The following is a 16,154-nucleotide window of genomic DNA, read 5'->3' as shown; positions in this document are numbered from 1 at the left end:
CAGGGGGGGAAACCCCGGGGGGTTGGATTTTATTTTTTGGGAATTTTTTTTTTTTTTTTTTTTTTTTTTTTTTTTTATTGTGTATATTTGTGTTTTAATAAAACCTAATCACAAAATTTTATGAAAGATTTTAAGTAATAGACTTTTAATTATTTCCACCATTTTCTTTTACTTTCAGCTCCCTTTACAATCATAACCTTCCCCTTCTTATTTGCTGTGATGTTCGGGGACCTGGGTCATGGGATCATTATGTCTCTGTTCGCCTTGTGGATGGTGCGGTACGAGAACAACCGCAAGCTGAAAAACACCAGAAACGAGGTGCGTAATGTCCATATTAATTCCTGCTCGTTGTGGCATGTCTGACGCGCGACTGTAAACTGCAGATCTGGAACACGTTCTTTGAGGGGCGTTACATCATTCTGATGATGGGCCTGTTCTCCATCTACACCGGCCTGATTTACAATGACTGTTTCTCAAAGTCGCTGAACATCTTTGGCTCTGGGTGGAGCGTTCCTGCGATGTTTAAAGCCAACGTCTGGACGTGAGTATTTAACGGCCAGGGTCCTCACGGTGGATCTTTGTGGATTTGATCGAGAAACACACTTATGATTTATTTATCTGTGGCTTACAGGCCGAAGGACCTCAGAGGGAATCGTTTTCTGACTCTGGATCCAAATGTTACTGGAGTTTTTAAAGGACCATACCCTTTTGGAATTGACCCAGTAAGTTAGCTATTTAATCACCTTATGTATAAAGTTGTTACTGTGGCTAATGTAAAAAAAAAAAAAAAAAAAAAAACTTTATCAGATGGAATATTTTAGAAATGTAACAGACAAAGAAAATACACTCATTCTTTGGGTTATTGTTGCAACAGTTTGCTGTACGATGGATGTTTGTTTGCCATTCTGCTCTCAGGAGTGCTGCTTTCCAACCAAATATATAAACCTAAAAGAAATATGTGCAAGGAATAGTCTTTATTCCTTAACACTTAAAATTAAGACTGTAATTCATGTAATCTAAATGTAATAATTCAGTCAAAAACTATTCATTCACCTTGAATGTTTTCACATTGAATCATGTTACAACCAAAGATTTGTTTTGTGATCGATACATATTGATTATATAGATCAACAGGAAAACGATGACTGGTCCTGAACATAGTTTTAGATATACGTTTACAAAAAGGTCCACAACAATCTGTTCTTTATGGTATTAGGACAAATGTAATTAGAAACAAATTCAAATTTTTTATTTTTTATTTTTTTTAATTTTTTTATTTTTTTGCTAAGATCTGGAACTTGGCATCCAATCGCCTCACATTCCTCAACTCATATAAAATGAAGATGTCAGTGATACTGGGCGTCACACACATGAGCTTCGGCGTCATCCTCAGCACTTACAATCACCGGTAAGTCATTTCTTGCAGGTGTTATATCATTATTTTAAACTCAGCAAAGTTCCTCCTAACCAATTGTTGTGCTTTAATCGGCTTTCCTTCTTTTTTTCCCCCCCCAATAAAATCAGATACTTTAGGAAGAGGTACAACCTCTACCTGGTGTTTTTGCCTGAACTCCTGTTCCTGTTGTGTCTGTTTGGCTACCTGGTGTTCATGATTTTCTACAAATGGCTGGTCTTCACTGCGAAGGACTCCAAAAAGGCCCCCAGTATTCTCATCCACTTCATTAACATGTTCCTCATGCAGGGGGAAGAAGTGCAGCCCCTCTACCCAGGACAGGTTAGGATCTTCTCCATTCATTTTTCCTAAAGCTGCCCCAGTCCCGTGGAATAAGTGGCACTGGTGAAAAAGCATCAAGACTGAGTGAGAGCTGTTTATATTCTTCCAGATTGGCCTGCAGATATTCCTGGTGGTCATTGCTGTCCTTTCAGTGCCTGTTTTACTGCTGGGGAAACCAGTCTACCTCCGCTGGCTTCAGAACGGAGGCCAAAACCGCCTAGGATTGTACAGGGTGAGCACTGAAGACATGTTAGCTCATCAATATGTGCCTTAATCCTTTATCTGCACTTAAACTCGGGGGTAAGTACAGAAAAAATATAGCTGCGGCCTTACTTCAGTTTGTAAAAATTGGATAATAGTAGTTAAAACTAGCAGGGCTCTTCTATTAAGATTATACTTAAAAAAAAAAGGTTTCAGCCGCCTTATGCCATGTGTTAGCTTCTCTCTCAACTTGGAACACGCATCATATTTATATTGCATTAGAACTAGTCAGCCGCGGCTTTTATGTAATTTTAAATCTACAAATGCACCAAGTTTGTTTTTGCATCGTCAGGGATATGAGCGCGTGCGGCGAAGTAGCGTTGAAGAACTCTGCCTCCTGAGGTCTGAAGACATGGAGGAAGGCAGCAGTCACAGCGATCTCTCCAGTAGTGGAGAGCACCTCTCTGAGGAGGTGAAACTTGATATTTAGCAATGCTTAAAAATCATTGTTTTCCAATTTGTTTTAAAATTGAGCTCTCTTTTTGTTGTTGTTGTTGTTGCAGTTTAACTTTGCAGATGAGTTCCTCCATCAGGCCATCCACACCATAGAGTATTGTCTGGGTTGCATCTCAAACACAGCTTCCTACCTGAGACTCTGGGCCCTCAGCCTGGCACATGCCCGTAAGTACGACGGTTTACTGTCAGTGCAGCTCCATGTGCGGTGAAAACTTATCATTGAACATGCCATCCCTACGATGAAACATGGTGGTGGTGGCAGCATCATGCTCTGGGCTTTTTGAGCAAGTACATGGGAGCGGGTCAGACCTGACAGTAATATAGTTCTGAAAACAACTGCAGAAGTTTTTATCTGTGTGCAAAACATACCAGTGTCAGTGAAACAGGATTTTTGCTACAGCATGGAAACCTTTGCAAAGAGATTTCTATTGGTTTGATGGGGAGGGGTGATGTTTTACATCATAAGCGTTACACCAAATGAATTTATGTAATGCTCACTCAGGGCCATGTACAAGTTTGGTGAAGTAGCAAACCTCAATTTCCTAAAGAATGAATCTGCGCTGTTTGTTATCGAAAACTGTAGCAGTGAAATGAGCACAGACGAGTTCAGATCGGTGCCCTCTTGCTTAGTGTCTTTTTCATCTCCTCAGAATAACGGTACACTAATTTAATTTTATCCCTCCACACCTTTTTCCCTGCCAGAGCTGTCAGAGGTGCTTTGGGCCATGGTGATGAGAGTAGGACTTCAAATGGACACTGCTCTTGGGGTTGTAATCCTGGTTCCTGCGTTTGGCCTGTTTGCTGTTCTCACCGTGTCCATCCTTCTCATCATGGAGGGCCTGTCTGCGTTCCTGCATGCCCTTCGGCTGCACTGGTATGCGCTTTAGTGACGCTAAGAATCACAGTTCTTTGAATTATCTCAGTGTTTTCATGTCTCTGACAGTTGCTTACTTCCTCTGTAGGGTTGAATTTCAGAATAAATTCTACAGCGGGACTGGAGTCAAGTTCTGCCCTTTTTCCTTCTCTCTGCTGCCTTCCAGCTTTGAACACGATGGATTACTGTGAAGGGACTAACAATACCAAGACATTCTGTGGCAAGAAGCCAGCACCTCAAAACGACATCACCAAGAGATGTCAAAAAGTGCTCTTCATATTTATTTTTTATTTTTTCCTGTTTTTACAATTTACATGAAGAAATGATCACACTGGCCTCTCAGCTGTATTTTGAAAAAACAACAAAAAATAACAAACACTGGTGAAAAAAGTGAGGATTAATAGAGTCTTATGCAAGAAAGAGTGTTTTGCTCTGTGATCACCGTCAAGGTGTCACTTACTGAAGCTGATGTGATTAAATGAAGAAATGCTGCATAAAACTGCAAAATGACAAAATACGCATCTAATTTTGGTTCGAAACAAAAGCCCTAAAATGTGATAAACCAATTTTTTGCAGTTGGTTTTTGGGAGCTTATTAATAAAAACTAAATAACATTTAGCTTTTTCACTTACACATAATTTCAGTTTTTTTTTTCCTCCCCCAGATTTTTTTTTAAATTTTTTTTTTTTACTGTGTATCATTAGTTTTAGCAGATTTTCCTAACTTCTGTCGTTTTTCCCTAAGCCTCTGCTAATCTGATCTGGTTTTAATCCACTGAGTTGGAATATCCAACTTGTTAAATTGGTTAAATGCTTCTGGGTGAATTGTGTGGCTTTTTTTTCCCGGAAGTGAATAACAGTGGCATGCATGCAGCTGTATGTATGTCAAAACTACAGCAAAATTTGACCCATATTTTTGCATACCTCTGCTTGGCACCCCTGTTTGTTAGACTGCTGGGAGTTTGGAGTGTCGCATACATATTCACATATGCTGAAACTGCCAGCAGGTTCTTATCAGAACAGACTGCCACTGTGAACCCAACCCAGACAAATCTACAAACAACAACAATGGCCACCGTCAAGTTGGATTTGTTTCATGAGGCTTTCTGACAGCTTTTTTTTTTTTTTTTTTTTTTTTTTTTAAATCAGTTTGTCTTGATAATGGGACCCGCTGTTTTACTCTCATTGAAGGCACACAGGTTGACATTATTCACTTTAGTTTCCCAAAGCACTTTACAAGACTCATTTTATTCATTCATTTGGACAATTCCAACTTGATCCTTGTTGTCCTAAAACATCTCATTCAGTTTATCATGCCGATTGGTAAGAATAATCTTAATCATCTTATTTGTGTGGCATTTTAGATATGAAATACAATAACAAACTCCAACCTAATGAAAGACCTCCTCGTGAGACTAGTGTCCTTTGACGAGTCGACAGAACATAGGCTCTTTTGTTCCTCCCCAAACTTTTTGCTCCTTTTAGAAGATGGTGGCATCTTTGCCGTTCAAATTTGCTCCGTCTAATGGGGTTTTTCCAAACTGCATTTATTTAAATTTTGCGGACATCTTTTCACAGGTGCAACTACATGCCACCTCAGTCGTTTATTTATAAAGCTGCAACAAATCGGGAGGGTTTAACGGTTTCTGTGGGTGAGATGAAATACATCTGTGCATTTGCAGAATTATATTTTGTCTGTGTTTTTTAAAAGAGAACCGAAGATGAAGCAGGGTGGGCTTTTTTGTGTGCATTCTACTGTCTTTCTTAGATCTGTCAATAACAATGCCAGCCTAATTTTCCATTAATGGGGAAAAAAATTATTAATCTGTTGACTTCAGCTTTGTTGTTTCGAAAATCCCACATCAGTATTCAGCACATTAGCCAGGTTGAATTGTTTGCCGATGTAGACCAGGTTTTTTTTTTTTTTTTTTTTTTTTTGCTGATTTTGATTTTTCTTTTAAAACGTAACCAGGCTTTAACGTTGTCACTTCTGGATGAAGGAATGTCTACGTTTTTCTACTGTTGGTGTCATTTTCAGTTTGGCAACCACTACATATTTCGTCTACACTTTTAACCAAAAATGTTTAGACAGTGCATCAGACAAAACAATAGTTATTTTAGTCTTTCCTTATGTTTCACACCCAGACACCAGAGATTCCTTGCTTGTTTTACCTTCGTTCTGTCCCTTTTTTTTTTCTTTTTTTTTTATCCGACAAGCCGAATGTCAAAGCTCATGAAACCAGTAATTCAGAGGTTATGAGGAAGACTTGCTTATATTTTACTTTGAATCTTAGCTAAATTGTTTATGAAATGAATATGGTCTTTTCACTCATGCAGGGTTGATTTGACCATTTTTTATTTTATTTTTTTTTCTAATTGGTAAACACTCCATCTTGTATCTATCTCTCTTGAAGAGCTTTTCTGTTAATAGATTTAATAAAATTCTATTTTGAGGATATTCTTGTATTTTCCTTAAGTGTTTAAACGTTTTTCTAGTGTGCTTTTCCAGTTTTATTAACCCTATGTGAATCACAGCCTTGCTTTCCTGTTTTTTTTTTTAGCTGACAGGTTCAGATTAGTTATCTGAAACCAATCTGACAGTCTTCTGTGACATTAATAAGGCAGTTTATCCACACAACACTCTCACTAGAAACTCTATTTCGTGGCCGTTCTTCTGTAAACTCAAGAAATGGTTGCGTGTGAAAATCACAGTAGTTCAGCAGTTTCCTAATAAATCAGACCAGGTGCCAACAACAAAACTTTAAAAGTCACTTCTCCGTGGTAAATTTTTAGTCTTCACTAGGCTTGCTTCCTAAGTGCATGGTAACATTGTTGCTTGTAGACTTTAGACTTAAGTTAATAACGGACAGCTTAATATTTGAGCCAAGTGTAAACGTATTGGAAATAGAGAAATAACAAGAACGAAATAAGTGTTGGTTTTTGAATAATTGTTGAAAACTGCGCTTGAACATCCCATATATTAAGGAGCTATTGGTCGTTTTTTTAACAGTTGTGAGTATTTAGTTTTTTTAAAAAAGTAAGCTGTTGGATTGAGCACATAAACTGAAGATTTTTGTAAGTCGGCTTTGCTGTCTTAATAAATCAGGCTAACTGAAGCCTGTCAGTCTTGACCCTGGGAGCTGCTTAACCCACCGTCTAATCTAGCTGTTGCACCGTTGTCAAGGCAACGGATAGCCGTTAACCAAACTTCTGCGGTTGGATCTGAACCGTAAGATTTTAACTTAATAAACGTTGATAAATGACGTTAAAAACAAAATGGGATACGAGGATTTGCGAGTGGATTGGATCCGGGAGAGGGTCTCAGCCGGATTTAATTTAAAAAACTCTCCTGAATGTTTCGATGAACTGCTCAATCGTGGAGATGGCGAAGAAGAAATGAAAATTCTTCACTTTCTGGACCAAGTCTTCGACGAGGATACACCTTCATTTCTTCTATTTTATAAAACGATTAGAGAGGAAGAAGTTGAAATTAAAGCTCCTTTGAGTAAGTATTGTTTGATAAAGCTTCTTTTTTCTCATACTGAGCTGCTTATTATTCAGTCAGATACATCTAGTATTCACAAATGTTTCAAGTCTAGCCAGACAATATTAGCTTATTAAAATCTAAGCTTGAATGCAGGAACGTTGGACTATTTTAGAACAGCATTTGTGCAGTTTCTCCAAGCACAACTTTCTGGACATTTATGATGCAAATATAGAAGAAGTTTTGTTCTGATTTCTTAAATGCATGAGAACTAAGAATTCCCACTGTTTTTGGCCAGTAAATACATCATCCAATGCCTTTCTCTGAGATAAATAGAAATCACGCAAAGTATGATTGTGTATTCTTTGATTAACTTCATTTTCTTTTTGATTCAAAACTTCTGATTAAAAAAAAAGCTATTTACATTATTATGTTATAGTCCCTAGGAAAAAAAATCTCTCCACACCTTTCAGAATTAGCAGGAAATACCTGACCTAAAAAGAAACGTATATTTAAAAAATTGACATCAGCAAGTAGAATGCAAAAGCTTGAATGTTTCATCTGCACTTCACAAAGTGAAATTGAGTTCTGAGCTTTTAAGGAAAACTCGTGTTAAAACAAGATTTAAAAAAAAAATTAACTATTACCTCAGAGAAAACTGATGAAGATCCCTCTGAGAAACCGGATGAAGATACCTCAGAGAAAACAGATGACAACACCTCAGAGACGAAAGATGGAGACCCCCCAGATCCTGACCAGACAGTCGCTGGTGAAACAGAGGGCCCATCTGACTCAGAGGAAACAACTGAGGAAACCCACGTAAGAGCTTATTGTAAAGTCCTAATTTGTGCATTAGTGTTCATCAGTGTAATATTTTACATTTTATGATGGCTGAATTCTTTTTTAAGCTAATTTCTGATGTGATATTTTTAGGCAACTGAAGTAAAAGTTGTTTATCGCACTGAGCTTCATGTAGCTGTAAATCAGCACTTAGAGCAGTTTCTGAAAGCTCGGGTCTTCTACTTTCTCAGAAATACAAAGGGTAAGAGGACCATTTTGTGCTAAGGTATTCAGAATGGTTCAAGCACGAGGCATGAAAACATACTCAGATACTGTTTGTATTTTGAACAGATGCTATTGTTGAGCCACGTAACATGACAGAGGCCAACATCCTAATGCCGAGGCTGTTTGACATCGGCATGCACAACGGAGACCCCGTGCAAGTGCTGCAGAGAAAACTTGTACACGTAAGTTTAATAAAACATGATGGTCAGTTGCTGGATTGATGCCTAGGATAGCAACGGCAGTATTTCCATCTGTGGCCAATCGGACAATTGCAAACATGATTAGCCTATGAAAATGAGCATAATCCATTGTTGAAAATACTTTGCGTAATTTCAAAATTTCTCTTCAGATGTACATACCCCTACTCACTGCACACCAGATGTCCAGTACTGGATCAGGTGTTCAGCACAAGGAGAAACCTCCTCAGGACAAGATTTCTAAAGACGGTGACAAGAAAGAGAAAACCAAAAGTAAAGAAGACGAGAGTTTGGCTAAGTCAAGCGGGAAATTGATACTTCGTGATGAACTGCTCAACAGAGCACACAAGTTTTTGGGAGTGGTCAATTCAACTCTCCTGCGCCTTCAAATAGAAGGTTTGTTTTAATCATATCTTTTAACGTTAAAAGATGTAGGAATAGTCAGCCGTGTTAATTAGATTAATGCTCATTGAAACAAGCAGCCTCCAAGTCAGTTAGTCTCTCGATCGACATAACTGCAAAGAATACATTTTTTTCATCTCCCACTGAGCCATCTTTGTTTCAGGTAGAAAGAAAAAAACTTTTTCCCCACATTAATATTTATTCAGAACCAATGCTAAAATTTACACCTGACCTACAGATAATAAAGGAAGAATCTGATAGTGCTAGTCATGAACAGAAACCATCAGTTTTTGACCATCAACAATAGCAATTTCAGGTATGAAGAACATTATGATAAAGAAAATTACGTAATGAGGATAATTTTTTTTGTTAGTATAGAATCCATTAATCAAATAATCAACATAATTTACTCTGTATTCAATTTGTCGTAAAAGTATAAATTCCACATTATGAATTTGCCAACTCGGAGGATAGAATGCCATCTTTTCCATGTCGTAGTCTGAATTAACTGAGAAACCAAAGTTACTCTGCCGCAGCTGATGCCGTGGAGCTCTCACTGACCTGACAGGAAGAAATAATATGACATCTTCAGTGTCCCCCTAGGCCACATAACTGTCTCATGACTGGGACTTGACATCATTGTTAGAATTTAAACTTAAAAGGCCGAGCTTTCTGGATTTCTAAATGAGCAAAGAGGATATTGACTATATGACAGGTGTGGACATATATAAGATCAGAGTAAACTTTTTGGAGCATGATTGTTAAAAACCACATGATTCTCAAGCTGTGAAACCTCACAATACCATCTGCTTGGAAAAAAAGTAGTTATTTTTGAGAAGGTCTATTGTACGACGTGGAAGGGACCTAGAGTGTTTTTGTAAAAAAATTTTTTGAACGATCGCCCCTGAGAGCTTTGTTTGCAGTGCACTACGAAGATTTAGTAGCATATTCGAACTTATTCAAGTAATCAAAAACAATCTCTTTTTTTTTGGTTTGTTTGTAGTTTTCATTATAGGTGGAAAAACAAAATTATATTAACATTAAATCCATTCGTGAAATAACATTGAGTCTACATATGGAATGTATTCCCTAGATGAGGTTATACTCCATTTCCCTGAGATTGACCTGAGTCCAGAGGTGGATGTGCTTCTTAAGAATCCAGAGATGTTAGAGGCATTGGAGCGGTGTGTGATGAACTGGCAGACTCAAATTACCTTTGTAATTGAGGAACAGCTGAACAAAAAACCACAGGTTGGAAATGATTACTTTTTTCTGCTTTTTATTTTTTCGTTAGAACCCAAAACTGTCTGAGAAGTGTTGGGACAAGCCAAGCATTTGTATTTGAAGGACTCACTTGCTTTGTTAAAAAAACAAACAAACAAAACAAAAACATGATGTGATCCACTGATCAATCTGAACGTTCACTTTTAATCTTCCTACAGGGACCGGGACCTATGGCTGAGATAGACCTTTGGCAGGAGCGCTCTTCTGTCTTTAATGCTCTGAGTGAGCAGCTTAGGCAGCCTGTGGCGGAGAAGATCTTTCAGGTGTTGAAGGCAGCAAATGCAGGCTGCCTTCTCAACTTCAATGTAGCGGTTGCTGAACTAACAAAATACCACATCGAGTCACATGATAACATTCGCTTCCTTAGGACACTGGAGAGACACTTCATGGTAAGATGTAACGTTCACATCATTCTTATTGAACATTTCTTACACTCGTAGAGCATTTTTACAAAGACAGTTTGCAGTGGAGTCCGTATCAGTTGTGACATAATCTCGTTCACGTCTGTCAAATTCATGACTGTCTTTTGCAGAATTTGGCGGCGGGAGCCAACTTTGCCTTGATCTTGGAGACCATCCCTGATCTGATGGAGAGCTTGCAGATTATGTGGATGATCTCTCTTCACTATAACTCCAATGATAGAATGGTCCCTCTGATGGAGCGTATCGCCTGGCAGTTGTGTGAGCAAGTGGCTCAAGGAGTTGTTGTAACTTCGATAGTCAAGTTCGTGTCCTCTCTTTCTCGTCTGCTTAACCTAGGGAGAACAAGACTCTCTTTCTCGTGAACTGATTTCGATTGTAAAATATGAATGTGAAATTATTACTTCAGGTTGAATTGGATTCAGCCAGAAGGGATTTGAACTGTACAACTGAATACGGTCAACTTTTTTTTTTCTTTTTTGAAGGATGTCCAGAGAAGAATATGTTTCTAATTTTCCTGGATATAATTAAATTGGATTGAACTGAAATTTGTAGCTTTAGAACTAGTTAAACTGCTCTACTTGTCGTGCTATTATTTATTAGTACTTTATCAATGTTCTTTATTTGTGACATTGGTTAGATTTTAACTCAAATATTATGTGTCGAACAGAGAGAACAGAGAAGAGGCCAAGACCAAAGTGCTTGAAGCAAAACAGGTTCTGGAGCAATGGAAGTCGTCGTATTTCGCGGTGCGAGCTCAAATTGAAAAAATAAACCAAATTCCCCGCTGGGAATTTGATCGCATAAGACTGTTTGAAAGATCTGATTACATGGCTTCGGTCTGCCAGGACCTGGGTAGGGTTTTTCAGGTCAGTGAACATATGTATTTTCCTAATCTTGCATTAATAAAACCCAAGTTTTTTTTTCCCACAAAAACTCTATGTGTATAACTATGCTGATTTTAAAAGCATTGTTCTGAATGGTTTAGGTTTTGGAGGAGTTCAACAACGTCTTTGGTCCAGAACTGAAAGGAGACAGACGCGTTCACGAGTTACTGAAAGAAGTGGATGATCTTGTTTTGCCCTTCCAGGATATTACCTTCAATCCTTTCAGCATATCAAAGAAAGCCAACTGGAAAGCGATTATTCAAGATTTTGAAACTACAATCCAGGTCAGTTAAGAAAATTCTGAATAATTGTAACAATTTGCAATACTGTTTCATTCTGTGTGAAAATGCACATATTGTTTGCTGCTTCCATTATTTTGTCAAGCTGATTCTTTTTTTTTTTTTCTTTTTCCTGTAGTGTATCGACAAAAAAGTCATCGACTTTGTCGATATGTCTTTTAACACTCTGCACTTCTCGGCCGCTGCCTTTGAGTTGCTGCAGAAATTCCAAAAAATCAGCACTAGAAAAGCCATCAACAGCCATTTGATGAGGAAATTTGATGACATCCTGACCCAGTACTGCAGAGAGGTATTGTACTTTCAATGTAAGGAGCTGATTGCTTTGAATGCTACGCCGGAGGGTCATTTTCATCAAAGCCTCAACTGCAGAACAGTTAACACATACAGTCCAAACCGAATTAAATGCTGTTTTTCAAACAGTTATGAAATGTAGTTTCATTCAGTTCTGAAAAAAAAAAAAAAAAGAGGAGCGTGGCTCGTCCATTCAGGACGAGTAGGCGTTTGATCACTTTTTTGTTTTTATTTTTAATAGACCCTCAGCAAGCATGTTTTGCTCCTTTTCTAGGTGGACAGCATAAGTGAAATCTTTGAAGCAGAGAAGGACCATCCTCAACTGACAAAAAATGAGCCTCCCGTTGCCGGAGCTATAAGATGGGCTCGAGCTCTTGCCCGCCGCATCAAAAAAACCATTCTTCCCTTCCTGAAAGTTCCAGAAATGCTCAGCAGTGAACAGACGGCAGTGGTGATGCATTTTTTTTTTTTTTTAAGATTCACTGTAAATGTTCAGGTAGCCAACAAGTACTGGAGTCCTTTGTGACCTCTACTGTGTTGCTCTCAGGCAAAGCGCAAGTATGAGAAAATGGCAATGGAGCTGAAAGGCTACGAGACGACGAAGTACGAGTCCTGGCTGGACGAGACAGAGGGCAAATTATTATCACTAATGAAAAAAAAATTGTTGGTTGCTAAAAAAACCGAAGTGGTGGTAAGGGATGTTATTTATGACGGAGTATTGGGGCCAGACTACGAGGATTTTAATTAATTAATTTTTTTAATTACTAGAATAAAGTCCTTACATCAGCAGAATAAAGAGGCAAAATTACCAGAAGAATATAGTTAAATTACGAGAACATAAGTTGTTTTAATGAGAAAAAACGTTGACAGCATGATCAAGACCTGACGGGACCAGTTCAGCCATGTGATTCTTTTTTCGAAATAGATGCAGTCATTTACACAGCTGTTGTTTCGATGTCCTGCTACTGATAACAATTCAAAGCTGATGTGTTAAAGTGTCAAGAATTTCCTAATTTGTGAAACTGATAACGCATAACTTTAAATGCTCAATATTCCTCATTTTAATCTTTTGTTGTTTTCTACGGAGTTCTCATAAAACTGCTTCATTCTCCTAGTATTCTGACTTTCTTCTGGTAATATTACAACTTTAGTTTTGCAATATTACAATTGTATCCTCATATTTCAGGTTTATTTTTGTATGACTTTAGTCTAATAATAATATAACTTTATTCTTGTAACATGACTTCATTCTCATAATTTTACGACTGTAATTTGGTAAATCCACAGACAATCATGGGAGATGGCTGTTTGCACTGAGCCAGGTTCTGCTGGAGGTTTTTTCCTTTCAGTGGAGAGATTTTCCTCTCCATTGTCGCTACACTCATGCTCGGTATAAGGGATTGCCTCAACACAACGCGAGTGATTTTCTGCTGCTTGTCCAGGAGGAGTGAATGCTGCAAGTCAATGACATGATGTAATCTGCTGGGTTTCCTTAGATAGAAAGCTTTAAATAGTTATCTGAGCTTACTGCACTCTTTATAACTAGAATCAACTGGAATGCATGTGTGACTGAAATGAAATGATTTTTTTGTGAAGTTCCTTGAGACGACATTTGTTGTGAATTGAAATATAGAAGTAAACCGAATTGAATTGAATTAATATTATGACTTTATTCTAGTAATATCGCTTTTTTTTTTCTTAGCTTGGCCTTGCTACTCCATCATAGTTATTAGATTAATGCAAGTGATAATTTGTTTTATTTTAAAATGTAGTCCTAAAAACAAATGCCTGCTTTTCATTTTTAGGACTCGAATTCACCTGAATCAAGCCCGAAAAAGAATGTGAAATACATTGTAAACTTTACTCCAGAAATCAAGGAAATAATTTCTGAAACAAACTACCTTGTAGGTTTGGGCTTCTTTGTGCCCAAGCTGGCTGAAAATGTGGCTCTTCTAGAGAGCAGTCTCATCAGGTGATGGCTCTCACTGAATCAGATCTTATTCAAATTGCTAAAACCACACTGCCTCACATCTGCCTCTTCACCTGTGCTGATTTTAATTTTAGGTATGTGGACGATCTGAGCAAACTTGTCAATCGCTACCATTCCGTGATGGACTCTCTGAGCGAGTCTCAAGTCATTATGCTGGCACCACAAATACAGGAAGTCACAAAAGGGATGCAGTATGGATGCAAACGACTCAACTGGAATTCTTTGGGTACTTTAATTCAGAAACCACCACTTTATTAGCTACTTGGTGCTGGTTCTTATTACTCAGGACTCACTTTTTTTTTTATTTATTCAGAACTCTCTTTAATTGCTTGTGGCATTGAGTCAGCAAATTACTGAAAAGATTTCTTAGAGAACATACCTGATGTCATCACCCAGATTGCAGTCATTATGAGAATGCACAGACCATAGACCACATCCCTAAGTGCTGTGGAGATCTTTGGAGTGGTGTGAATATCTATCGTAACATCATCATGTTCAAAGAAAAACCCTTAAAGATGGCCTATGTATCTTTCCATAATTTTTTTTTTTACATATTTGTGAAAACTGGCATAATGTTGTGATAGTACAATATGAGAAAGATAATCTGTGAAAAGATCAAGCGCCTCCACCTCTTCCCAGTACTACTGTTGACACAATGCACCTCTCCTGGTCAAAAACAACCAATCAGGTCCAGGAGGAGTGTCTTAGCGCCATCAGTTATCCTAGTGTATGTGCTGCCCAATGTGCTCATGGCAAAGAAAAAATGTACTGTTACAGGAAAACCGTTTATCCGCTGTCATTGGATAAACGATGACAGCGGATGCATGTGTATGTGCGTGTGAGACAAAGAGAGATTGCCATCTAATGCATAAAAACACTAGAATATCAATATATTATCAAAGTTATTCAGCAAATGGATAGAATATGTCGAGAAGGACCAACAAAATCTAGGAACAAGTGCAAAATATATGGTCTTTTTCTCAGTTGAAGGGCAATAAGTAAAATGTAACATTTCAGACAATATTTGAAAACCGCCATTGATGGCAATACAACAAAACAACCGAAATTTGGAACCTAATATCTCCACCCAAGACTCCACACAAAGGATGAGAATCGTCACTGCAGATGGAACTGGTCAGGCACTGTAAGTAAAGCCAATTCATCTGCAACTCTCTCTGTTCTGGCAACCCTCACTGCTTGCCCAGCTGGCTCAGTGAGTTCCTCTCCTTCGGGAGCAGGTATCAAACTGTGACACTAATGACAAAGTTAAAACTGATTGAATAAAAGCACTAAAAATAAATGTCATTACTTGTTTGCTTCTTTTTCAATCTGGAAATTCCATCTGTGACACTGCACCTGGTCATGTTCTTTCTTAAAGGCATATCAGGGTGTCAAGAAAATATCCACCCCATTGCACCACCCCATATGTACTATCTGAATACTCACTGAAGAGGCAACTTTTCTGGCACGTTCCGGTTTTTGTAAGCCTGCAGTATGCCTGGGCAAATTGTTAATTTGTGAAAAAACAAAAGTTCCAAATGCCTTAATTTCCTTTTTGCACTCAATCTGGCGCTTAGTTTGAACTTCAGCAAGTCAACTTCACAACATCTGAATTCCTAGGTTGAGAGAAGGACAGATTCCCTATTTCTGTGAACAAGCAATTAAACAAGGGCATCTGAATAAGTGGTCAGTGATTACATATGTGAAAGATGATATGTCCACATTGGGGAAACGTTTATATATGATATGTGTTTGCTTTCAGGTATACAGGACTTCATCAACGAAGGTTTACTGAACCTCTCTAAATTTGAATCTCTGGTCAAGCAGATTTTGAACAACGAGAAGGAAATAGAATCCAAGTTACACTTAATAATGATGTCCAACATACTAAGATTTCCAGTACCAGAGTCATCAAGTGATGTACCAGGTAGAAGTATTTTATTTATTTGCTGTACTAATAAGGTTTTTTACGAACAAAACAATTGTATACAGTGTACTCTGTTTCAAAGGTCTCAAGGAGTTCTGCAGACGCATTGAGCTCGAGCGGGTCAAGACCTTGGCTTTACCTATTAGTAAATACACTGACATTGGTTTCCTCATCACTAAGACTGAACATTTGATCCTGGGAACCAGCAGCGGAAAAGCCAAATCCATGGCAAATTACTACACTTACTGGGAGCGCAAAGTGTTTGACTCTATAGTAAAGATGGTGGTGAGGTAATCACTTGAATTATCTTTTGTTAAAAGTCTGACTCTCCTTTTAGAACCCACAGTTCTGTCTGTCCTGTCTTTCATATTGACTTTGCTTTAAGGAGTATTAAGGAGTTCGACGTGGCGCTCATGGGAAGAAGACCTTTGTTTCAAATTGATGCCATGCTGTCTGCGCCCAAGATTGTGTCACAGCCCCAAAGTAACGAAATCTACTGGGTGATCATGCAATGCATTCGAGAATGTATTGACAGCACTAAAGTAAGGTCATCGCAATTTTTTAACTATTTTATTAAAAAAAGA

General features: G+C 38.1%; 2 protein-coding genes across 2 annotated transcripts in view; both read left to right on the top strand.

The window, feature by feature from the left end:
* The window catches only part of atp6v0a2b (ATPase H+ transporting V0 subunit a2b), a 14,812-nt gene extending 9,528 nt beyond the window's left edge, over positions 1-5,284 (top strand). The window contains exons 11-20 of the mRNA XM_015018494.1: positions 179-318; positions 384-541; positions 632-722; positions 1,290-1,408; positions 1,525-1,735; positions 1,845-1,967; positions 2,289-2,408; positions 2,500-2,617; positions 3,155-3,326; positions 3,415-5,284. Coding sequence (XP_014873980.1) covers positions 179-318; positions 384-541; positions 632-722; positions 1,290-1,408; positions 1,525-1,735; positions 1,845-1,967; positions 2,289-2,408; positions 2,500-2,617; positions 3,155-3,326; positions 3,415-3,517 — 1,355 coding nt within the window. The 3' untranslated portion in view covers positions 3,518-5,284. The remainder of the gene's footprint in view (positions 1-178; positions 319-383; positions 542-631; positions 723-1,289; positions 1,409-1,524; positions 1,736-1,844; positions 1,968-2,288; positions 2,409-2,499; positions 2,618-3,154; positions 3,327-3,414) is intronic.
* A 1,250-nt stretch (positions 5,285-6,534) lies between these two features.
* The window catches only part of dnah10 (dynein axonemal heavy chain 10), a 33,394-nt gene continuing 23,774 nt past the window's right edge, over positions 6,535-16,154 (top strand). Inside the window, exons 1-18 of the mRNA XM_015018485.1 lie at positions 6,535-6,830; positions 7,462-7,628; positions 7,743-7,851; positions 7,941-8,056; positions 8,224-8,467; positions 9,567-9,724; positions 9,916-10,146; positions 10,290-10,480; positions 10,847-11,045; positions 11,165-11,347; positions 11,481-11,651; positions 11,928-12,104; positions 12,201-12,344; positions 13,459-13,625; positions 13,718-13,869; positions 15,406-15,570; positions 15,653-15,860; positions 15,956-16,112. Of these exons, the coding sequence (XP_014873971.1) occupies positions 6,602-6,830; positions 7,462-7,628; positions 7,743-7,851; positions 7,941-8,056; positions 8,224-8,467; positions 9,567-9,724; positions 9,916-10,146; positions 10,290-10,480; positions 10,847-11,045; positions 11,165-11,347; positions 11,481-11,651; positions 11,928-12,104; positions 12,201-12,344; positions 13,459-13,625; positions 13,718-13,869; positions 15,406-15,570; positions 15,653-15,860; positions 15,956-16,112 (3,168 nt within the window). The 5' untranslated portion in view covers positions 6,535-6,601. The remainder of the gene's footprint in view (positions 6,831-7,461; positions 7,629-7,742; positions 7,852-7,940; positions 8,057-8,223; positions 8,468-9,566; positions 9,725-9,915; positions 10,147-10,289; positions 10,481-10,846; positions 11,046-11,164; positions 11,348-11,480; positions 11,652-11,927; positions 12,105-12,200; positions 12,345-13,458; positions 13,626-13,717; positions 13,870-15,405; positions 15,571-15,652; positions 15,861-15,955; positions 16,113-16,154) is intronic.

The sequence above is a fragment of the Poecilia latipinna genome, unplaced genomic scaffold, assembly GCF_001443285.1.
Source record: "Poecilia latipinna isolate Pla-1442-1.1 unplaced genomic scaffold, P_latipinna-1.0 Scaffold79, whole genome shotgun sequence".
Classification (NCBI taxonomy): domain Eukaryota; kingdom Metazoa; phylum Chordata; class Actinopteri; order Cyprinodontiformes; family Poeciliidae; genus Poecilia; species Poecilia latipinna.
This window is presented reverse-complemented; position numbering and strand designations above follow the sequence as displayed.